The sequence below is a fragment of the Myotis yumanensis genome, unplaced genomic scaffold (assembly GCF_028538775.1).
Source record: "Myotis yumanensis isolate MYYU_CA2020_CCGP unplaced genomic scaffold, mMyoYum1.0.hap1 SCAF_14, whole genome shotgun sequence".
Lineage (NCBI taxonomy): Eukaryota > Metazoa > Chordata > Mammalia > Chiroptera > Vespertilionidae > Myotis > Myotis yumanensis.
In genome coordinates, this window is record NW_027223765.1 from 7,036,302 (window position 1) to 7,060,028 (window position 23,727).

The 23,727-nt window shown below is 46.7% G+C and overlaps 2 protein-coding genes across 7 annotated transcripts; both read right to left on the reverse strand.

The window, feature by feature from the left end:
- Positions 1-3,979: 3,979 nt before the first annotated feature.
- SLC25A38 (solute carrier family 25 member 38) lies at positions 3,980-17,365 on the reverse strand. Of its 6 annotated transcripts, none has more exons than XM_070391562.1 (8): positions 16,991-17,365; positions 14,873-14,957; positions 10,238-10,359; positions 9,564-9,648; positions 8,241-8,420; positions 7,842-8,010; positions 6,920-7,086; positions 4,470-4,677 (listed from the first exon to the last, which is right to left on the reverse strand). In XM_070391562.1, the coding sequence occupies exons 2-8, from the start codon at positions 14,909-14,911 to the stop codon at positions 4,555-4,557; spliced, it is 885 nt and encodes a 294-aa protein (XP_070247663.1). In that variant the 5' UTR covers positions 14,912-14,957; positions 16,991-17,365; the 3' UTR covers positions 4,470-4,554. The 6 variants fall into 6 exon arrangements, with proteins under 6 accessions (XP_070247666.1, XP_070247663.1, XP_070247664.1 ...); XM_070391563.1 differs by lacking the exon at positions 16,991-17,365 and adding an exon at positions 15,442-15,456; XM_070391561.1 differs by lacking the exon at positions 14,873-14,957.
- A 2,238-nt stretch (positions 17,366-19,603) lies between these two features.
- On the reverse strand, positions 19,604-23,105 carry CCR8 (C-C motif chemokine receptor 8). The gene is made up of 2 exons (XM_070391103.1): positions 23,060-23,105; positions 19,604-20,698 (listed from the first exon to the last, which is right to left on the reverse strand). Exon 2 carries the CDS (start codon positions 20,666-20,668, stop codon positions 19,604-19,606), a length of 1,065 nt encoding a protein of 354 aa, XP_070247204.1. The 5' UTR covers positions 20,669-20,698; positions 23,060-23,105.
- Positions 23,106-23,727: the final 622 nt, after the last annotated feature.

Here is a 23,727-nt window from a genome sequence, read left to right on the forward strand (position 1 = left end):
GTGGGGCCAAGTGCAGGTGGGGGCCGGGTGTAGGGGTCCATTGGAAACTGGGTGAGGTGGGTTACTGGAAACCAATCGTGAGAATAACAGGAAAATCGCAGGGAGGAGCAAGAGCCCCAGGCAGGGCTTAATGGACTTGTGAGAAAGTGCGCAACAGAGACCAGAGAAATGGGAATACAGGCTGGGTATTGGAGGATATACCAAAAAATACTAACTTTTTCCAAGTGGAATAATAACATTGCAGTCATGTAAAAAAAAAAAACACAAAAACAACCCAACTGTCCGGTTTTTTGAGAAGCACATTGAAGTGTGGAAAGGTGAAAGGTATGATGTCTGGGATCTGCTTTTAAACGCTTCACAAAGGAAAAAAGTGGGGGCAAGAATGGAGAGCCACACAAGAGTGGCAAATCCTGATAATTGTTCCACCTGGGTGATGTGAATGAAAGGCCATGCCCCATTTGCTCCACTCCTGTGATTTTTGGAATATTTCCCAGTATATATGCGGAAACTGAGTATAATGGCAGCTTGAAAGCTTGGCATCTGTCCTCTTTTAGCTCTGCCTTACCAGGTTTCTCTCTCTCTCTCTCTCTCTCTCTCTCTCTCTCTCTCTCTCTCTCTCTCTCTCTCTCTCCTCCCATGAAGCCCTGCCTCTAAGTAATTTGTCTGAGGCAGCCAAGAAATGAATCAATTTTAAAAAGGGGGGGAGGGGGACAGTGAGCTATGTTTACAGAGTCACTTCCTTTCTGAAATTTAATATCCTTGGGAGACTGCAGAACAGGAAAAAACAAACTCTTGGGGCCTGGGATATGCAAACCCCAGGGTCACTTGCCTCTGGAATCAAGGTCCACAAAGACAAGTTTCAGTTTTACCCCAGGTTTAGAGACAATTAGACTATTTCTCCAATCTTTTGATTCTTTGACCCAAAAAGAACAAATGAAGAGCATGGAATGGGGTCTCTGGTGGCTGAAATTCACCAGCCAAGTGTAAGGTAGGCAAATCTGCGCTGGGATGAAGCCCACGCCGCTAGGCCTCATCTCTGCCCCTCCCCTCCCAGGGGCCTCACTGACTTTAGGAGCCAGAGGCCCAACATGAGAATCAAAGGAGACTGAGAGGCCCTGAGAAAGGACCTGAATGCCACCGCTGAGTCCTTAGGAGACTGCCACTCCTCTGTGTTTGTGTTAACCTGTCTCATTCCTGTCCCAACACACCATTTCCTGTCCTAAGTGCTCCCCTGCTTTCCCCAGCACAAGGCCTCACCTGACACCAAGCACTAGGGACTCAGGTGCCACTATGAGGTTAGTATCCTACTCTGTTCTCTCCTATACTCCTTCCCATGTGATTAAAAAATAAAAATAGCCCCATCCGGTTTGGCTCAGTGGATAGAGTGTCGGCCTATGGACTGAAGGGTCCTGGGTTCGATTCTGGTCAAGGGAACATGCCTGGGTTGCGGGCTCAATCCCCAGTGGTGGGTGTGCAGGAGGCAGCCGATTGGTGATTCTCATCATTGATGTTTCTCTCTCTCTCTCCCCCTCTCCCTTCCTCTCTGAAATCAATAAAGATATTTTTTAAATAATAATAAAATAAAAATAGGGCATTTTAACCTAAAGTATAAACTTATAAATCATTGAGCTTAATATGTTATGGGTTGATTTGTTTCCCCCCCAAAGATGTTGGAGTCCTAAGCCCCAGTTCTTATGCAAGCGTATTTGGAAACAGGGCCTTTGCAGATGTCATCAAGTTAAGATGGGGTCATTCTGGAGCAGATGGGCCTTAATCCAGTGGTTGGCGTCTTTAAGAGAAGATGGAGCCCTAGCCGGTTTGGCTCAGTGGATAGAGCGTCGGCCTGTGGACCAAAGGGTGCCAGGTTCGATTCCAGCCAAGGGCACATATCTTGGTTGCAGGCTCCTCCCCGGCCCAGGCCCTGGTCGGGGTTGGTGCAAGAGGCAATCAATCGATGCATTTCTCTCCCATCAATATTTCTGTCTTTCCTTCTCTCTTCCACTCTCTCTAATCAATGGAAAAATATCCTCGGGTGAGGATTAAAAAGAAAGAGAGAGAAGATGGGAATTTGGACACTTAGAGGCACACAGGCAGAGATTGGAGTGGTGAGTGCCAAGAATTGCCAGTAGCCACCAGAAGCTGGGGGAGGCAAGGATAGAGCCTTCAGAGTATGGCCCTGCTGACACCTTGATTTCATGCTGTAGGATCCAGGACTGTGAGAATCAATTACTGTTTAGAAGCCACCGTTTGTGCCAATTTATTGTGGCAGCCCTAGGAAACTAATACAAACTGCTCATTTAACCCTCACCACCACCCTAGGGTTAGGAAATGTTACTACCTCCATTTTCTACACAATTTTAAGTGTGTCTAGTAAGTGGAGAGCCAGGCTTTCAACCTGGATCACAGGCCAGGAGACCAAACTTCCCCTTTCTGGTGCTTAAAGTAACAGCCCTTTCCTAAGCTTGAAAGTTGATAGAAAAACTTGGATGGCTATAATAAATAACAGACAATAAATATCACGTGTTGAGGAAAATGTGGGGAAATTGGAAACCTCATACACTGTTGCTGGTGATGTAAAATGGTGCAGCCACTTTGGAGAACAGTCTGGTAGTTTCTCCACTGGTTATAGTTGACACGTGATCCAGCAAATTACACTCCTAGACCTACAGGGGTGGGCAAAAGTAGGTCTATAGTTGTGAGTACAGGAAAGTTTATTCTTATATTATTATTACTAAAGGCCCAATGAACGAAGATTCGTGCAAGAATGGGCCTTCCTTCCCCTGGCTGCCAGCACCACATCGCTCTGGCCCAGAGCCACCTTTCTGCCTTCGCTCTGGCCAGAAGCTGCCTTTCTGCCTTCCCACGCTGCCCAGAGGCCCAGAGCGGCTGGGGCGATGCAGGACCACCTGTGTTGTCACCATGGCATGCACGCTGCCCACAGGCCCGCCATCTTTGTTGGCTTAATTTGCATACTCACTGATTGGCTGTGGGCATCATGGACAGTCAATTTACATATTTGTCTATTATTAGTATAGATTATATTACTAGTAGCCCTGGGCACGAATCCATGTGCCAGTAGCTCCAGTAGCTCTCTGCCCGCTGTCCCACCCTCCTGTAGCTCCCTCCCTCCACCCCCTCAGCCCCTCCAATAGCTTCATCTGCCCCTGCCCGTAGCTCTCCACCATGTGCTTTTAGCTCTCTGCCCTACCTTCCTGCTGATCCGTGATCCAGTCATTACGCAATTGGTTGCTACGCTTCACAGTGTAACCATTTGCATATTACAACTTTATTATATAGGATTTGCATTATGCAAATCTATTTTTGGCCATCCCTGTATATGCAAGGGAAACGAAAATATACATCCATACTCACGTGTACATGAATGTTCATAGTGGCATCATTCATAAGAACCCCAAAGTGGAAACAAAATATTAGTTCACTGATGGATAAATAACATAGGGTCTAGGCATACAATACAATAGTATTCTGCCATTAAAAAAGGATAAAGTGTTGGATATGCCACATCATAGATGAACCTTAAACACATTATGCAAAGTGAAAGAAGCCAGACACACAAGAGCCTACATATTGTATGGCTCCATTGACATGAGATATAGAGAAAAGGCAAATTTAAGACAGAAAGCAGACCAGTGGCTGCCTGGGGTTGGGGCCCAGAACGAGGGTTAACTATGAGAGATCTTAGGGAGGGATAAATGTGTTCTAAAATTGATTTATGGTGATGAATGCAGTAAAGTTACTAAAAATCACTGAATTGTGTATTTGTAATGGACAAACTGATAACAAGTAACATAACGCTGTTTACAATTTTAGGTCCTAAATTTTTGGACCTATCTAGGTCTTAAAACAGAGTGAGGACACTATTTAGGTTTTCCAAGCAGTTTTCAATGATAAAGTGCTTCATTTTCTTTATCTGGACTTCAGCTGCAGAAAATGCCAGAACTCAGAGTTGAAACAGTGCTGGGACAAAATAAAAAACCTTTATTTGGACACAGAGGCTAGGAGGCCACTGTCCCCCTTCTGCAGAGCCTCTGCCAGGTTAATGAACTAATTAAGTCATCATGACACCTTTTCTTCCTCATCCCAACATCATCTCCGGCCTGGTGACAGGGACTCCTCTTTCTGCAGAACCAGCCCCCCTGCTGGAGTTCCTCAGTCATGGCAGGTGGCCCACAGCTTCTCTGGCTTTGCAATTCCTTGCAAAGAACAGACCCAAAGAGGCACTGTGGTATAGGTGGGTGGCTGACGCGGAGACCCCCGACAGAGCTCTCTCCCTGGAAATGCTTTCAGGTTTGCAGGATGTGCAAGCCCTTCTCCAAACTCCCCTGTGTGCTGTGTGTCTCAGTGGCTCCTCTTCGCGGAGATTCTGAAAGCTTGAGTCAGGCCCACCTATTCTCTACGTGAACTGGGTAACAAGGTGACATATCTGCCTGGCTTTCCCCATAGGACTTCATCTCAGGCCAGGTTAGCGATGAAGCAGCTCTTGGCAGAAACCAGGCAGGGCAACAGATCCCATCTCTTCCCAGTGCCCCCGGGTCAGGACTTCAGGCCCATCTTGGCCATCATCTCTTCGTAGACTGTCCATGCCATGGCTGCCATCAGAGTCCTGCGGAGGGCCCGGGGGACACCGCCTTGGAAGAAGCCACGCAGCCCATAGTCCTAGGAGGGAAAGGAATGTCAAAACTCTGTTAAGTAGCAATATAATTATATACCCGCCACAGAGTGAGGTCTCTCTGTACCCCATTTTTGAGTCTGAAGACTTTTATAAATAATGTCCAAACTATGACTAGTGAGCTCAAGAAGACAATGAACTTTAAAAAAAATGTTTTTCACCCTGAAAGGAGGCTATATTTCTAGAGGATGGTCAGCCACCCTGCACTAGGGGCAGAATTTGGAAGTCCCATCCACTTGGACTCCAAAAACCCAGGCTTCAACATTTGCTGTAGAAATAGTCTCACCTTGTGCTAAGTCCCAGGGAGGCCATTCTTTCCAATGAGAGGGCCAAGAAATGGAGTGGGCAACCTTTTGTAGGACAAGCACTTTGGTGTCGTTAAATTCATGACATGTTTAGTATTGTCCCTTCCTCCAAAGGAGCTTCTGTACATTTTACTATTGTGTTTCTTTCATTGGGCAAGGGTTTGAGTTCTCTAAGCTGAAAATTTCCTCCTGAAATTAATATCCATGCAATTACCAAAAGTAACATTGTAATAATTTTTTTTTTTTCTTTCTTACTTTGCTAAAGTTTCTTTCTAGGTTTACTCCCTCCCGGGGGGATTCATTCCTTAGCTGTACAGGTGTAGAGCTTGTGCAGTGCACAGAAGCACTAGATCCCAGTGGCAGCAGAAATCCAGACCAAGGTCTGCTCACCCAGCCCTGGGCCCTGGCTCCAGGCGAAAGGAACAGGTGCCTTTTTGGCAATTTCTCTGCCTAGAGGGAGCTTTATAGGAAGGGGGGACGGGGAGAGGGGTAACTCAATGTATATTCTTTTTTTTTAAATATATTTTATTGATTTTTTTTACAGAGAGGAAGGGAGAGGGATAGAGAGTTAGAAACATTGATGAGAGAGAAACAACGATCAGCTGCCTCCTGCACACCCCCTACTGGGGATGTGCCCGCAACCAAGGTACATGTCCTTGACTGGAATCGAACCCGGGACCCTTCAGTCCTCAGGCCAACGCTCTATCCACTGAGCCAAACCGGTTAGGGTCAATGTATATTCTTGATGGCTCTATATAAGAATTAAAGACAAAACACCTCTTTTTCATCCCCCATAATCTAAATTGATTTGTTCATTCCTGTTGTTATCATTCCTGCCATTTTCTCATATACTGAAGAATATATTTCAGGTAGGGGCTGGGGGGGGGGGGAGCAGGGAAAATGGGAGATATCTGTAATACTATCAACAATAAGTATATATATATATATATATATATATTTTTTTTTTTTCAGACTATGTGACTTTAGGTATAGAGAAGAAGTTAGCAGGCAACCTAAGCAGTGTAAAGATAAGATCAGATTCAGAAATATCTGCTTTTATCTAGGGTGGAACTTGATGCATATGCTCAGGTTTCCTCTGCTGCATAGAGAAGTTGAGAAGTACAGAAAAATCTAAAGATACAGCTGATAAATTTACCGCAAACAAGAGTATCTGGTGGGTGATAACAGTACATGTTTCCCAAGGGCCAACTCAGTGGCTCTAGATAGTCCTGCAAAGCATTTATGTCTACTGTGCTTGTTATCTTCAGTAACACCATTTGTTTAAGAGCAAATGTGAGAAACAAAATGCTTGTGGGTTTTTTTCTGACTATATTTCCTCCTGGGTCCTTGACAAGTCCCCCCAGATCACCTGATTCAATAGGTCTGGGGTAGAACCCTACAATCTACATCAGGGTCCTCAAACTACGGCCCGCGGGCCACATGCAAATACAAATATTGTATTTGTTCCCGTTTTGTTTTTTTACTTCAAAATAAGATATGTGCAGTGTGCATAGGAATTTGTTCATAGTTTTTTTTTTTTAAACTATAGTCCGGCCCTCCAACGGTCTGAGGGACAGTGAACTGGCCCCCTGTTTAAAAAGTTTGAGGACCCCTGATCTACATGCTTAACAAATATCACAGGTTGTCCTAATATAGGGCCCCTGGAAAAACAAACAAACAAACCATTGACCACAGGTTTTCAGCAGTGGCTCTCAATCTTGGCAACATATTGGAACCACTGGGGAACTTAAAATTCTGATACCTGGGTTTCACCCCCCCAGAAATTCTGCTGTAATCAGCCCAGGTTGTGGGGATTTTTAAAAGCTCCCCAGGTGATTCTACTGGCTAAAGGATAAGGGCTACTGCTACTCTAGAGAGAGTGCCTTAAGCACAATAGGAACAAATATTGATTGTACAGCCTTACTTTGAAGATGATTGTCACTGCCTGGCCAATCCACCGAAATTTCACTGGGGAGAGCTGCATATGAGTTTTGATAACATCTGCAGGCTGAGTCACCAGTGAGGCCAGAACGCCAGCAAATATCCCACAGCTGAAATTTACAACGGGAATAAGGGTTGCATCCAACTGGTCTGAAATAGGACAGAGGGAACATGCAGTTGTAAATAAATCTCATTCATCTTATAAGTATCAATGCCAAGTTGCTCACTAATATTTCCCCATAGCCAGAAGGTCCTGGATTCAAACAAAGTTAAGAATTAAAAAATTTAAAGGTATAACTAGTAAGTGTTGATGGAGTGAAAATTCACCTTTTTACAATCATCATAATTGATTCAACAAGAACCAATGACTAATGCTCAAACATAGGGATGAAGGGAACGGGAAGTTTTATATGGATTTATGTAGTTTCAAAGTATCTCCCCACAGAGATACAAATTACAAAATAATAATAATAATAATAGAGTTTTGAATGGAGATGCTACCTTATCCATATGATAAAAAGTTAACATCACCCACAATGTGTCAAACTAATGTCATGAACTTCCTGATATTAAGGTACTTGGGACACAATATCACTTACGTGGTCCTCTTGCAATCTTAGAATCAGGCAAATTTAGGAAGTATTCTTAAGGGCCTATGGAGAAGTGCTCTGTTCTGCCCCATCCCCCGCCAAGAATTACAGTACATCCCTTTCCAAAGGCTGCATGTGAAAGAGCAGAGGCCACGTCTGTGCTGCCCACTGCACCCCAGCGCCTGGCCCTGGCTCAGTTCTTAAAACTCTGCTGAGGATCTGGAGCTGCTAAGAGCAATGAACAGTTTCACAGTCGCAGAGAAAGTGGTGAGAACGCGGGAGACCTTTCCCCACCACACCTTCCTTTACCCGTACCATGGGGCACGATGGCTTTGGTCTGGTTGTAAAACATTAGGTAGATTCCAGAAAAGGGGGCATCACGCAGGAGTGTCGCCGTCAGGCCACTGAAGAGGCCCCGGTGGCCCTCGCTGCGGTAGATGCTCCGCAGGGCTGCATAGATGCTCTCATAGCCGTACTTCCCGCTCTGCAAAGGAAGCACAGAACAGGGGCTCGCACAGTGGCCCTGGGTGCGAGCACTGAAGCAAGCCTATTGCAGGGTGGGTGGCCTTACCAGGGCACTGGGGCCCTGGCTCACACATGGCTTGGCCTGGATACTCAATGGGTTCTCTGGGAGGTGACATCAGTGGCCACTGGACTCAAGGAGCTTCAGGCCTCTGTTTACCCACCCCGAGGGCCTAAAGCGGTCAAACTCACCTCGTAACGCGTCTTGACCACAGTGATAGGCGACATGCAGACCCCTGCGACCGAGCGAGAGCCCACCCCCAGCATGACGGACTCCATGGCAGTGGGGGGATGGCCTCGCAGGAAGTATTGCTTCAGAGAGTAGAGAGTCCCGAAGTAGATTCCAACACCAGGGACACACCTCACAATGGACTGCAGGGAAGGGGGGTGGGAGTGGTAAGAGTTGGAGGAGGAAAGAAATCAAAGACAGGCACTATCAGATACTGTCTTAGCTGGGTTTCCCCAAAGGACCCAGGATCTGCATGCAAGCAGTTGGTTTAAGGTGTGGAGGGAACACCAACAGAAGAGAGGGAAGATGGTCAACAGAGGGAGTGTTATCTAATCAGTTACTCCCATGGACAACAGAATCCCTTTGGGGAACTCTGGCATAGGTGGAGGACATGCCTCAGAGTTGCCCTCCACCCGAGGAGGGAAGTGAGGTAGAAGCTGCACTAGCTTGTTAGAGTACAGGCACATTAGACCTTGTTAGAGTACAGGCACACTAGACCTTGTTAGAGTACAGGCACACTAGACCTTGTTAGAGTACAGGCGCACTAGACCTTGTTAGAGTACAGGCGCACTAGACCTTGTTAGAGTACAGGCGCACTAGACCTTGTTAGTGTACAGGCGCACTAGACCTTGTTAGTGTACAGGCGCACTAGACCTTGTTAGTGTACAGGCGCACTAGACCTTGTTAGTGTACAGGCGCACTAGACCTTGTTAGTGTACAGGCGCACTAGGCCTTGTTAGTGTACAGGCGCACTAGGCCTTGTTAGTGTACAGGCGCACTAGACCTTGTTAGTGTACAGGCGCACTAGACCTTGTTAGTGTACAGGCGCACTAGGCCTTGTTAGTGTACAGGCGCACTAGGCCTTGTTAGTGTACAGGCGCACTAGGCCTTGTTAGTGTACAGGTGCACTAGACCTTGTTACAGTACAGGTGCACTAGACCTTGTTAGTGTACAGGCGCACTAGACCTTGTTAGAGTACAGGCGCACTAGACCTTGTTAGTGTACAGGCGCACTAGACCTTGTTAGTGTACAGGTGCACTAGACCTTGTTAGTGTACAGGTGCACTAGACCTTGTTAGTGTACAGGTGCACTAGACCTTGTTAGTGTACAGGTGCATGTCTCCCAGCCCTCACACAGAAAGGGAGCAACAGCGAGACAGGCAGGAAGACCACGCAGGTCCTCCCACCACTCCCACCTCTCCCATTTGCTTAAAGGAGGATACGTGGGGTAGATGAGAAATGGTTATGAAGGAGAGGGTACAAGAGAAGGTTCAAAAGGCAGCTTACAGGGGACATCCCTTTCCACAGGCCCAGGAGACTCTCGGTGCGGACCACCTGCAGGAGCAGAGTGAGCATCCCGACGCGCCTGGATCTGGGGACAGACAACAGGGAGGGAAAGTCACAGACCACATCCGCATGGGGAACTCCTTGCTCCAAGACTCCTCTGCGTGGACCCTTCAGGTTACTTAGAATCTACAGTGCGTCTTGGAATCTCGGAGTTCTTAAGTGTCATGATTTGACACTTACATGTTTATCTGTCCAGTCATCCTACAAACAATGGAATAACCTGATTTATATCCTTCCAGTTCATACATATTTAGTACACTGCCCACGGTGCTGAACCCAATGCGGGGAAAGCAAGAAAGACACTTCATACTTGCAGCACAGGGACACGATGGGCTAGCACAATAACAGGCAAATGTCACCCAGGCAGATCCAGGAAGCTGCTCAGGGCAGGACCCCGTTCAATCAATATTAAATTACATCAATTACACTAATTAATGTAAAAAAATATTCACAGAGAAGAATATACACAAAACCCATGAAGGTAGGGCCTGGCCTGCTTCCAACAGCCAGCAGCCAACAGAGTGGAGGTGGACTTCACAGGGTACAGGTGCTCCTGGGCCAGAGAGAGGTTCTGAGACCAGTTCCTCAGGGAAAAGGGGGGCAGCAGGCCTTACCCATGGGCCGAGGGCTGGAGCGTCTGCAGGCGTGTTTTGAGGAGATCCAGGGGCTGGAAAAGGAGGGTAGAGCAGGTGCCACTGATGGAGCCGCACAGGAAAGCCTTGATCACCGGGTGCAACTGCAGGGCAAGAGAACGCTGTCAGCGGAGGCGGCCTCACCCGTGGAAGCATCTCCTAGAAACCACCTGGTGGCGCCCTCTACTGGCTTCATGCTCGGGAGAAGGAAAAAGCACAGGCAGTAGTGAAGGGGAGGGTGTGTGGGGGGGTGCTGCAAGGTTGTTGAGAGCATAGTACACGGCAGGGGAGCTCTCTGGTCTCCATATTGATAACTTGGCTCCTACTGGGCGACATGTCTATTTCATCTGTGTCCCCACAATAAAAATGATTGCCCATCTCCTTATCTTCACAAAAGCAAAACCGACTGAACACAGAGTCCAGTGTTTGGACTCTGAACGGCTGGTTTCCAGGCCACCCGGCCGCAGGGCCTGCAGATGTTTATAGGAACAAGACAAAGGAAATGAAACCTTAAGCTCGGCCACAGTGTAAGACCATAGGCGCCACTTCCTGTGAAACCTATGGGTTTCCTTCATTTAAAACCTTCCCCTTTCCTGACACCTACCCATCTCTCTGAGACCTACGCAGCTGGCTGAGGATGCGGTAGACCAGTGGCCTGTGCTGGTTTTGCTGGCTCTCCTCTAAGCCAGGACTGTCACACACACCGATGAATCCAGAGGCACCACCCGGAAGGGCAGCAACCCATCAAAAACTAAATGTCCTCCCCCAGGCAAGCTGCAGAGCCCTCACAGCCTGCCCCAGGATCCAGCCGCAGTCACACGGGGCTGTGAAAAGTCACTTGCACAAATCCAATCGGGGGCCCCCCATTTCCCCATCAGGAAGGACGCTGCTGGTGTTAAGATGAGTAGGACGAGCAGGCCTTCCAGTGCTTTGACAAGACCTCAGCTGCGCAGCCTTCTGGCCACACGTCTGCGATTCATATTGTTGGAGCGATCACTGCATCCCCGGGGTTGCAGCTTGCTGTAAGTGTGCTGTGGCTGGACCAAGAAAGAAGACATATGCAGATTTCTACAGCAATTACGATCCCAGGAAAGATTTTGAGGAGATGAGGAAGGCTGACATCTTTCAGAGTGCAAATTGCCTCTGGAATGCCAAGAATCTCTCTGGGTTGTGTTCCACGGAAGTTTGTCACTGACCTGAGTCCCTGAACTATGGAACATGAATATCTGAGCTAAGGAATAGCTCTTGATAGATAAACAATTAAAAAATACTGTGAAAAATAAAAATCCAGTCAAGAAAGAAAGCCTTCTCCAAAGAATTACTTGGCAAGCTCCATTCAAAACGGTCTTCTCCGACTCGTTATTTATTTATTTTTTAGTATATTTTTATTGATTTCAGAGGGGAAGGGAGAGGGAGAGAATAGAAACATCAATGATGAGAATCACTGATCGACTGTCTCCTGCACGCCCCCTACTGGGGAACGAGCCCGCAACCTGGACATGTGTCTGACTGGAATCGAATCTGGGACCCCTCAGTCTGCAGGCCTATGCTCTATCCACTGAGCCAAACCAGCTAGGGCCTCCTTGTTATTTTTAAATAAATGGCATACATGGTCCTAAAACACCATTAAGATTAATATAAAGTTGCCTTTATGCACATCATGTAACCAAAATGATTATGATCTGTGATATTTGCTTTCCAGAGAAGAGAAATCATTCCACATTCCACCAAACGATCAAGTCGAAAGTTATAACTGGAATTACTTAAAAGATTGTTGGAGAAAGGATTAGATAAGTTCAGACAGTAAGTAGTGGAGTTTATAACCACGTTCAGGCAGCTTGTAAAAGTATCAAAGGATGGTAGAATTGGCAAGACAACCCTGCCAGTGGCTCAGTGGTTGATTCCCAGTCAGGGCACATGCCTGGGTTGTGGGCTTGATCCCCAGTGTGGGGTGTGCAGGAGGCAGCCGATCAACAGTTCTCTCTCATCACTGATGTTTCTCTCTCTCCCCCTCTTCCTCTCTGAAATCAATAGAACAAATATTTTTAAAAAAAGAATTGGTAAGACAACAGTGAAACGGAGCAAAATGTGTAGCACTACAGGTCTGTGTCACAAAGCCCCTCCCCCAAGGAGCGGGTCCTGCTCCTTCTGCTAACACATATTCATCCCCTTAAGTGTTGTGTTTCTCAGCCTCGTCCGAGGCTTCACAGCACCAATGAGCGTTCTTCCCTGCACTCGGCCTCTCCGACCCAGAGGCATCCTCTCCGTTGCCTGGAAACAAGCTCACAAGCCCCCCAGCTCCCCAGCTCCACGGCCAGTCATCTCCTCTCCCTCTTCACCCCTCAGGCCCCCACCATCCCCTGCCATCCAGCCAAGGCTTCTCCACTAAGCTGCCCTGTGAGCTTGCCAAGGACCCACTGCAACCCCGGACCCCATTCCCGTCTTTATCTGTTTCTTACGTGGCTTCTCTGGTGCATCTGAGATGGCTGATGGCCTCCCCTCTCAGTTTGGGATTCTCTCTCTTCTTCCAGCTGCCCTGCTGTATCTCCTTTCCCTCGGCCTGCCTGCAGATGTTGCTGTTCCTCTTATCTCTTCCAGCTGCAGCCTCTTAGGGCAACCTCACCCTGCCCACACCCACGCCCACGCCCACACCCACACCTCCAGCCCAGGAGCCTCAGTCCAGACACCGATATTCCCACGCCCCCTCCACCTCCCATTGGCACACAGGCATCTCAAACTCAACATTCCAACATGAAAACTCAGCCAACAGTTCTCCACACACTTGCCTCCTCTCCAATCCACAACGACTTATCCCATGGGAAATTTATAAGACTCCTCAGTCTATCTACTGCTTCATGACCAAGCCCTGCTGATGACCCCTCACCCAGAGTCTGCCCCCACCGATCCATCCTGGTGGCCTCCTGGGCATTCTCCAGCCCTAACTGTGTCAACCCACCCTCCACCGTGCTCCCAGAGCAGCCCTGGGCAAGGCACCTACACCCACTGCCGGGAGCCGGTCCATCCTTGCTGCTTGACACAGTCGCTGCAGGAAAGAAACATCTACACAGCATATGTTTCAATGGACCTGGCATATATAGTATACTGTTCTTAATATGTTTGCTCCCTTTAGCGCCATGTGTTTTAACCAAGGTCACCTCTCCGAGAAAGGTTGTTTCCCCAGGGGACAACCTGTTCGGGCGCCAAATGTCGAGTAACACTCCCTCCACGTTCTGCGTGGAGTAGGGTTCGGTATCTGAAAGAGGAGCCGCACACAAGTGAAAGAAAAAGACACGAGATAATTTTGCAATATTGGGGGACCAGGCGGGCAAGTCCCGAAGAACTTCCACGGATGCTCAGGCCGCTCCAAGCTTTTATTTCGGTCTTGGGTAGCCCTAGGGTAAGGAGGTTTTTCTGGAGTAGCCTTAGGGTAAGGAGGTTTGTCTGGGGTAGCCTTAGGGTAAGGAGGTTTGAATGACACATGGATTAGCTCATTGGTAGACAATTTCCAGAAATAGGCAGAATATCTGATTAACAATAATCAACAAGGATTTATACAAGTATCTAAGGAATTAAGGGAACTAAGGTGGGGATGCTTCAGCTGTTATTACCTAAATTAACTGGGTGGTTCCTAGATTAACTGGGTGGTGCAGTTCTGACCTTTGCTAGGACTTCAAAGGTTACTAGCTTTTGGGGGTCTCTGTCTAAACTCAGCTAGTGAAGACAATGAATGGACTCCGGCAACCCACCACCTCAAAAATCTCAAAAAACTTAAGAGCTAGGTGTTTAAACCCATTTGGCCAATGAAACTAGAGCTCACACAGGTTACAAATGTGTCCTAAGTCCCAGCGTTTGAAGCTATGGGCCGGGACTCAAAGTTCAGGCTCTTTTCACCACACTCCCAGCCTGAAGTGGGCACTTGGCTCCATTGTTGACCACTGCTGGCTTCGTCTTGAGATGCTCTCTCCTGGCTTCAGGGATTGCCTCCCACTTCTCTGGCCTCTTTTTTGGGTGGAAATGCTCCTCTTCTTTCCCTGACAAGAGTCCACTCCCATGGCTCCATCTCCAGCCCTCTGTCCACACTTGCAACTCCCTCCAGAGCTTCAGACCCACATATCCACGTACTCAGCTGTGCCACAGGCACATTTCCAAACCTGAACTCATCTCTCTCCCTCATCCCCAACCTGCTCCTTCTCCTGGCTGCCCTATCCCAGTGAATGCCATGCCATTTACCGACCCACTGCCCCAGCCAGAAACCTGGGCAGCTCCCCTGACTCGGTCCCTCTGCACCTGCTCATCCTACCTCCTAACACAGTGGTTCTCAAACTTCTGGCCCTTTAAATACAGTTCCTCATGTTGTGACCCAACCATAAAATTATTTTCGCTGCTACTTCATAACTGTAATGTTGCTACTGTTATGAATCGTAATGTAAATATCTGATATGCAGGATGGTCTTAGGCGACCCCTGTGAAAGGGTTGTTCGACTGCCAAAGGGGTCGAGACCCACAGGTTGAGAACTGCTGTGGACCTAACAGCTCTCAAATTCACCTGCTGTCATCCCAGCTTAGGGCCCCGGCATCCTCAGCATCCTCGGTGACAGCCACCACCTCTTCTCTCACCTCATCTCTTTGATCCCTCTGGCCTGCAGCAACAGTCATCTTTTAAAACTGCAAATCTGACCACACTGCTTCCAGGCGCAAACACCTTCAGGGAGAGACTTGAATTAAAATTTAAAAACAATACTGTTTGTTTCTATTCCTCTCAGGATAAAGTCCAAACTGCTGGTTTGCAGAACCTTCCACGAATCAACAGGCCCCATCTTATCTTTGTTGCCTGTGCTCTCAGCCTCCTGCCTCTTACACTCTGCAGTTACAATGGACTCTCTGCCTTCTTCTCACCTGTGAGAACTCTGCCCGCGCTCCTCCCATGTCTAATTAATCTGGGCCTCTGCTTAGACCTAACCCCCATCCGTGCTTCCACCACACCTGAGCCCATCTCCCTATGACTGAGGGTCCAGGACCGGTCCTGGTTGTACAGCTCATGGGTACCTCTAGCATGGAGCCTGGTACACTGTAGGTGCTCAACTGTCAAAAATGAATGAATCAGCCCTGGCTGGTGTGGCTCAGACGGTTGGAGTGTCATTGGTACATGAAAAATCTTGGGTTCAATTCCCTGTCAGGGCACATACCCAGGTTTTGGGTTCCATCCCTGGTTGAGTTGCACGCAGGAGGCAACCGATCGATGTTTCACTCTCACATCAATGTTTCTCTCTCTTCCTCTCACAGGTTACAAATGTGTCCTATAAAACCAATAAAAAAGCAGGTGAGGATTAAAAAAAAAGAACCTCCTCCATTACATAAACTATCTTTTTCACAGCACAGTGCTTAGGCATATATTTTTTTTTAATTATTTTTTTTAAATACATCTTTATTGATTTCAGAGAGGAAGGGAAAGGGAAAGAGAGATAGAAACATCAATGATGAGAGAGAATCATTGATTGGCTGCCTCCTGCACATCCCCCACTGGGGATAGAGCCCGCAACCCAGGCATGTGCCCTTGGCTGGAATCGAACCTGGGACCCCTCAGTCCGCAGGCCAACGCTCTATCCACTGAGCCAAACCAGCTAGGGCGGCATATTATTGGCTCAATAAATATTTGACAAATATATATAGAGCCGATAACTATTTGATTTTTTCCTAAATAGCCAAAATTATTCAAGGTAAATAAAATGAGTAATCTAGTTTCTTTGTTTTGTAGGGCAAAAAGAACCAAACAATACTACACAGGTACACAAATAGTAGCACTTAAATAGTCAGCAAACTAGTTCCCCAAGCAATTTGTACATCCCTTAAAAAAAAAAAAAAAAATCCTAGCCCAGCCGGCATGGTTCAGTGCTTGAGCGTCAACCTATGAACCAGGAGGTCATGGTTCTATTCCCGGTCAGGGCACAAGCCGGGTTGTGGCTAGATCCCCAGAAGGGGGCGTGCAGGAGGCAGCAGATGGATGATTCTCTCTCATCCGTGATGTTTCTCTCTCTCTCTCTCTCTCTCTCTCTCTCTCCCTCTCCCTCTCCCTCTCCCTTCCTCTCTGAAATCAATAAAAAAGAAAATGTTTAAAAGTAAACAAGGAAATCCTAAATGCAGTTCAATTGTAAATCCGATAAATCTCCAGGCCAGAGCTGGACGCAGCAGCCCCGCCTCCGTCACCACCAATAGGGACTCGGTGGCCCAACCGCGGCAGCCAATCCGGACGCCTGGGGGCGTGGCCTCGCGGCGCCGGCCGACCACACCTCCTCCCCGCCCGAAGGTGCCCCTCCCTCCGCCCGCAGCGATGCCAACGTCTCCGGCTTGGCGCTATTCCTGGGCCTTGAGATGGTCCAAATAACTGCCCACTTCCTCCCCCTCTCTCACTCCAGGCACCCAACTCAGCGGCGACCCGTGGCGCTCGCACCTCGTTTGGGGCCTCACGTGCACATTCCCCGCCCCCCCCCAACCTGTCCCGCCCCCCGGACCCCGGCAATTCCGCCCATCTCTACCCAGATACCATTCACTGCACCGGCGCGACCTTTGGTCGTGTGTCCCAAGCTGCCATCCTCTCCTCCCTCCTCCCTCCTCGCCAAGTCCCCCAATCTGCACGCACCCCGGGCGCAGGAAAGGGTCCACAAGGGCCGCTGAGCCTTGGCAGCCTCCCTGAGCCGGCAGCCCGGGACCCTCCGCCTTCCCTTCCCCGCAGTTTACCATAAGCGTTTCCATCCTGTCTCCCACATCCTGAGGTTGCAGCAGCGCCGGGCGTGACTTCTGAATCATGGAGGAGGTCTGTCTGTGAGTGCACGGGGCTCGGGGGGCCGTGGGCGGCAGCTCCGGCCCGGCCCTGGCGACTCCGGAGGAGATGACGCGTTTCTAGGCGGGGGCTTGCTACCGTCTGCACCTGTCGGCGTTGGGACCTGCGGGGTCCCGGGCTGCGCGCGTGGCTCCGGGCTGGCGTACGAGCCTGCGCCCGGGAACCACGGGCAGCTTTTCACTCGCTTGGCAGACACCGCGACTCTGCCCTCCGGCACATCCTGCCCAGGCTTCAGGGCTGGAGAGGATTAGGCTCAATGTATCAGGGGTGGAGAAGGCTGGAGGAACTAGAAAGAGCCCGGGGATTTAACTTCCGGGGTCGGAGGCTGGCCTGGAGCAGGTGAGGGCGCGCTCCTTACTGCCACCTGGTGAAGACATCGGAACTGCAGGACCCGCCGTTTCTCTGCCCCACCATGAGCATGGTTGGTACTTCTGGAGGAATTTTGATTTGGGGGCTGTTCCAGGCTCTGGGGATACAGCAGTGAATAAAACAGATGAAATTGGTGCCCTCATGGGGCTTACTTCCTAGTAAGTAATAACAGGTAACATTCACTGTTGCACCTGTTGCTGTTATAAGTGTTTCTTTTTTTGTATGTGTTTTTTTAAACTTATTTTTTATTTTTTAAATATATTTTATTGATTTTTTACAGAGAGGAAGGGAGAGAGATAGAAAGCCAGAAACATCGATGAGAGAGAAACATCGATCAACCGCCTCCTGCACACCTCCCACTGGGGTATGTGCCCGCAACCCAGGTACATGCCCTCCGACCGGAATCGAACCCGGGACCCTTCAGTCCGAAGGCCAACGCTCTATCCACTGAGCCAAACCGGTTTCGGCTAAATTTATTATTTTTATTTTTTTATAGAAAGGAAGGGAGAGGGATAGAGAGTTAGAAACATCGATCAACTGCCTCCTGCACACCCTCTATTGGGGATGTGTACGCAACCAAGGTACATGCCTTTGACTGGAATTAAATCTGGGACCTTTCAGTCCGCTCTATCCACTGAACCAAACCGGTCAGGGCGGTGTTTCTCTGTTTTATCTTTTCTGATACTTTCATACTTGGGTTATTGCCGGGAGCCGGTACATCCTTGCTGTTTGACACAGTCGCTGCAGGGAAGAAGCATCTGCACAGCATATGTTTCAGGGGATCTGGCGTATATGGCATACTGTTCTTGATATGTTTGCTCCCCTTCTTGGCGCTGTGTGTTTTAACCAAGGTCACCTCTCCGAGAAAGGTTGTTTCCCCAGGTAGGGATTTTTCCCTGAAGTTAGGGAGGGACTAAAACCCCTTAACTAAGTGCCAGGTGGGTAGTTAATCACTTTAACTACAAACAATCATGCTTAAGCTACATAATCTTTACTCCCTGGAATGGAGATAAGAAATTGATAGGATTAAAATCAACTGGTATAAATACAGATGTAACAAGACAACAAGAGACAGAACCTAGACAGAGAACCTAGAGAGAGAACCTAGAGACAGAACCTAGAGAGAGAACCTAGGGAGAGAACATGGCAAAAGATCCTAGACAGAACTTGGCTGGAGAACCTAGACAGAACATGGCAGGAGAACCTGGATAGAACCTAGCAAGAGAACATGGACACAGAACCTGGCTGGAGATCCTGACCAGAACTTGGCTGGAGATCCTGACCAGGCTGCTGATCAACTGAACGCTGTCTCCGTGTCATTCCTTCTTCGCCGATTCCGTCCACACCTTTGGGGACCCCTGGACCTGTTGGGGCTGGACCCCAACAGGTTATCGCATATATAGTTCAAATTCAGATTTTACCAACTGTACCCAAACGGTTCTTCACAGCACTTCCCCCCGGATTTAGAATCCAATTTAGGATTATATACTTGTTAGTGGTCATGTCTCTTTAGTCTCCTTCAATCTGGAATAGTTCTTCAGTCTTCCCTTGACATATTCTTAACATATGACACATATAACCAAACGCACACAGAACTAAGCTCCAGTTCTTCTACTTCAGGTGACTCTTGTCACTGTCAGCTACTGAGTGGCAGGTAGGTGGCATCAGAACACAGCTTCGTAACCCTGTATGATCCTTTCACATAAATCAAAGGTATGTATTTTACATGTAAGGAAACTAACTGAAGCATTTAAAGTAAGTTGCCTAAAATTCCACAGCTAAAAAAAAAAGTAACAAAATAAAATTCGCCCTGATTAATTTTACCCTCCTTTGGATCCCTGCTATACAAACCCAGTCATTTTACCCCAGAAACTTCAGTCACTCAAAACAAAATACTTTTATTTGGTATGCAAAAACATTGAAATCAGAATTATAACAGCATTTGAAAGTGTTTTTGAGAAAGGGTTTCCTATATAAAACTTCAATACATTCCTACTAATACAAGTTTAATGTGAAATATATCTTGTGTCTATAACCAAATTTCTAAGACTAAAAAGATACTCAGACCCCAGTATAAACCATTTTTGTCCTTTGGAAGAGGAGTGGCTGGGAAAGCAGAGACCCACTTTAAGGCACTGTCCTCACAAAATGTAGTCTATGCTGGAGGAACGGGTGGAGTGCTGGTAGGAGGAGGATGGTTTCTCCCCCATATCCTTGACGATTGGCCTCCCCAAGAAGAGGAAGATGTGGTTGCAACTTTTCTGAAATATTTCTGAGAGGTGTTTCTTGAACTTCTCACCCACGAAAGCATAAATAACAGGGTTCACGCAGCAGTGGGTGAAGGAAATGATTTCTGTGACATGGGTGGCATAAATCAGCTGCTGGTTCATGGCACATCCATCCAAGACGTGCAGGTCATGCAGGGAAGTGAGGAAGAGGACCACATTGAATGGGACCCAGAAGACTAAAGATGCAATCACCACGATGAGTACCAACTGGATGGCCTTGGTCTTGTTCTTGTTCTGGCAACTCTTTAGCTGGTGCAGGATGCTGATGTAGCAAAACATTAGGATGGTGAATGGGATCAGCAGGCCTAAGATATTTATTTCAAAGTGGGTGAAGAGCTTCCACTTTAAAGTCTGGTGATTGTAAGACGAATAACACTGGAGGCCGCCATCTTCAGAGGCCACTTGGTAAAATACTAGCAGTGGGCTGGTGGCCATGACGGCGATCAGCCAGACTCCCAGGCTCAGGGCTGTGCCCATTCTGGCTGTCCTCACGTTCATGGCATACACAGCATGGACAATTGCCAGGTACCTGTCCACGCTCATGAGGGTGATAAAGAACATGCTGCTGAAGAAGCCAATGTAATAAAAGCCAGAGACTACCTTGCACATAACAGTCCCAAACACCCACTGGTCGAGCTGATAGTGAGTCTGAAAGGGGAAGGAGAAGACAAAAAGCAGGTCAGACAGGGCCAGGTTCAAGAGATAGATGTCTGTGATGCTCTTCAGCTTCTTGCAGATGACAAGGACCAGGATGACCACGCTGTTTCCCAGAAGACCGAACACAAACAGGAGGCAGTACAAGATGGCAAGAAGCAACTTGCTTTCTCTCTGGATAACTTCCCCATCACAGGGGCTTGAGAAGATATCAGGGTAGTAGTAGTCACTTGTTGTCATGTTGGGCTCGAGTGTATAATCCATCAAGGCAGGAGGACCTGGTCACAGAGGTACCTAAGAGATAGTCAACTTTAAAAATATTTTAATTCAAAAGTACAGACTGAATGGGCCCCCCCTCCCCCCAACTCCCAACTCATATATTGAAGTCTTAAAGCCCTGTTTCAGACTAAACGTTCTCGCTCCTCTCTCAAGAATTCAAAATGAATCATAGCTCAGTTTCACACAGACCTGATTTAGATGATATCTAGATGAAGCTTTTGATGCTGGAATGGGTTAAGACTGTGGAGGATGTTGAAATGGAGTGGATGTATTTTGCATGTGAGAAGGACATGAATTTTGTGAGGCTAGAGGGCAGAATGTTATGGACCGATGTGTGTCCACCCCGAAAGTCAGATATTGAAGCCCTAATCCCCAATGTGATGTTATTCGGAGATAAGGCTTTAGAAAGGTAATGAAGGTTAAAAGAGGTCCTATGAGTGGCGCCCTGATCTGATTAAACTGATGACCTCATAAGAAAAGGATGAGATACCAAAGACCCCCCCTCTCTCTGCAAATTTTTTGTAGCAATTTTTTTGTGTGTGATATATCTCCTTGGGCAAGGGAAACAAAAGAAAAAAAAACCCATGAACAAATGGGGCTATATCAAACTAAAAAGTTTTTGCACAGCAAAGGAAATGATCAACAACATGAAAAAACAACCCACTGAATGGGATAACATATTTGCCAATGATGCATTGATAAGGGGTTAATATCAAAAATTTATAAAAAAACAACTCAACACCAAAAAAACAAACAATCCAATTAAAAAAATGGGCAAAGGACCTGAGCAGACACTTCTCCAAAGAGGACGTACAGATTGCCAATAGACATATGAAAAGATGCTCAATGTCACTAATCATCAGAGAGATGCAAATTAAAACTACAATGAGATATTGCCTCACACCTGTGAGAATGGCTATGATTAAAGAATCCACAAATGCTGGCCAGGATGTGGAGAAAAGGGAACCCTCATACACTGTTGGTGGGAATGCAGGCCGATACAGCCACTGTAGTTTTCCTCATTAGAAATAATTAAAATTGAATTAATTTGTTCCAGACCTCCAAATGATTGTTTTCACCTTTCTTGTATAAAGTACATGTTTAATGTACTGTTTAATCTATAAGCAAACACAATTCTTTTCTTAATTTATCAAACCATCCCCTACGAGCCTTAAACAAATCACTTTCAGCACTCATTCCAAGGGTGTCTTTCAGGAGGTCAAATGCAGCATTTTCACTTTTTCACATACCATTGCCTCTGAAATGCTGTCACTAGTTTGCTTCCTTTCATTTATCCAAATCAATAACTTTTCTACCAGTTCAATTGCCTGTGACCATTGTTTCATGAACACTTTCACACCTGTAGCGAAATCAGCACTCTTGATAGCCTCTTTATATTTTAAAATTGTGCTAATCGTCTATTTCAATAGCAACCACAGGGGGGAAAAAATTCACAGCACCATATCCTGAGATGTTAACAAGGTGAGATTTAAGGTAACCTCATATTGTATTCTCTCCTTTGTGACCTGAGAGATTTTTTTTTTTTTTTTGTCATGCTGCTGTATCAGCCTGAAAAGGTTGTCAGGTTGAGAACTAAAATTTATTCCAATAACCAAGATATGTTCTCCATGAATAACTTGGTCAAGAACCCAATTGTTTGAGATGGGAGATGTTCGAGAACTGGTTTGATTGTATAATTTTATTGACCAATGCAACTCCAATAAATTCATTAGAAAAAAATAATTTTTTCTCAAATTGATATATTAATTCAAAGTAGTTTCAATCTACGCTTACTATCTTTCAAGGCATTTGATTGCTGAACACTCAGAAATCCCTATTCACTATGCCACCTTTCTCTAATTTGAAATTCCAAGCAAGATAGCCATTTTTAAAGATATTAATTTTGCCCTAGCCTGTTTGGCTCAATGGATTATGCGTTGGCCTGCGGACTAAGGGGTCCCAGATTCGATTCCAGTCAAGGGCATGTACCTTGGTTGCAGGCACATCCCCAGTAGGGGGTATGCAGGAGGCAACTGATCAAAGTTTCTCTCTTATCGATGTTTCTAACTATCCCTCTCCTTTCCTCTCTGTAAAAAATCAATAAAATATATTAAAAATAAAAAACTTTAAAGATATTAATTTTATTTAAGTATTCACCCCAAATATATTTTACAAACACAGTTCCCTCAGCCAGAGCCATAGGCAGCCACTAAGACATGCAGGATTTGTGTAAGCTGGGACATACAAAGATTAAAAAAAAATTACCACTTATAGCAAACCTTTGAAATATTATCCTCCCCTTAGCCTCCTTCCCAAGAACATAAACATGTCCCTATCTGTTTATATCCTTGTTCTCCGAGGATGATTAACACATACCTTAATTCCAGCCTTTGTTTCAGTTGCTAGCTTCTTCTTTTCAGAGTCTGCATGCATGTGTGATAATACCTCTGTGGTAAGAGGTTGAACCTACGTATAGACATCCTGTGTGGGGGATTTTTTTAGTTTTTAAAAAAATTAGCTCTAACTGGTTTGACTCAGTGGATAGAGCATCGGCCTGCAGACTGAAAGGTCCTAGGTTCGATTCCGGTCAAGGGCATGTACCTTGGTTGCGGGCACATCCCCAGTAGGGGGTGTGCAGGAGGCAGCTGATCAATGTTTCTCTCTCATTGATCTTTCTAACTCTCTATCCCTCTCCTTTCTTCTCTGTAAAAAAATTAATAAAATATATTTTAAATAAATAAAATTAAAAATTTTAAATAATTCTTTATTGTTCAAAGTATTTCAGATCCCTCCTTTTTCTCCCCATTGACCCCCTCCAACCCCCCACCCTTGCTCAAGGCCTTCACCACTCTATTGTCTGTGTACATGGGTTATGTATACTGTATATGTATATGCATACAAGTTCTTTGGTTCATTACCTCCCACCCACCTTCCCCCCTAGATTCCACACTCTGTTCCATGATTCCATGTCTCTGGATCCACTCTGTTCATCAGTTTATTTTGTTAATTAAATTCCACATATGAGTGAGATCATGTGATACTTG

Coding starts and splice junctions, on each gene's coding strand:
- SLC25A38 (XM_070391561.1), bottom strand. CDS start 17,059: ATGATTCAGAAGTCACGCCCGGCGCTGCTGCAACCTCAGGATGTGGGA. Junction 10,360..16,990: donor ACAGGATGGAAACGCTTATG/GTAAACTGCGGG, acceptor CTTGCCCTGCAG/TTGCACCCGGTGATCAAGGC. Junction 8,011..8,240: donor TGGTCAAGACGCGTTACGAG/GTGAGTTTGACC, acceptor CTTCCTTTGCAG/AGCGGGAAGTACGGCTATGA.
- CCR8 (XM_070391103.1), bottom strand. CDS start 20,668: ATGGATTATACACTCGAGCCCAACATGACAACAAGTGACTACTACTAC.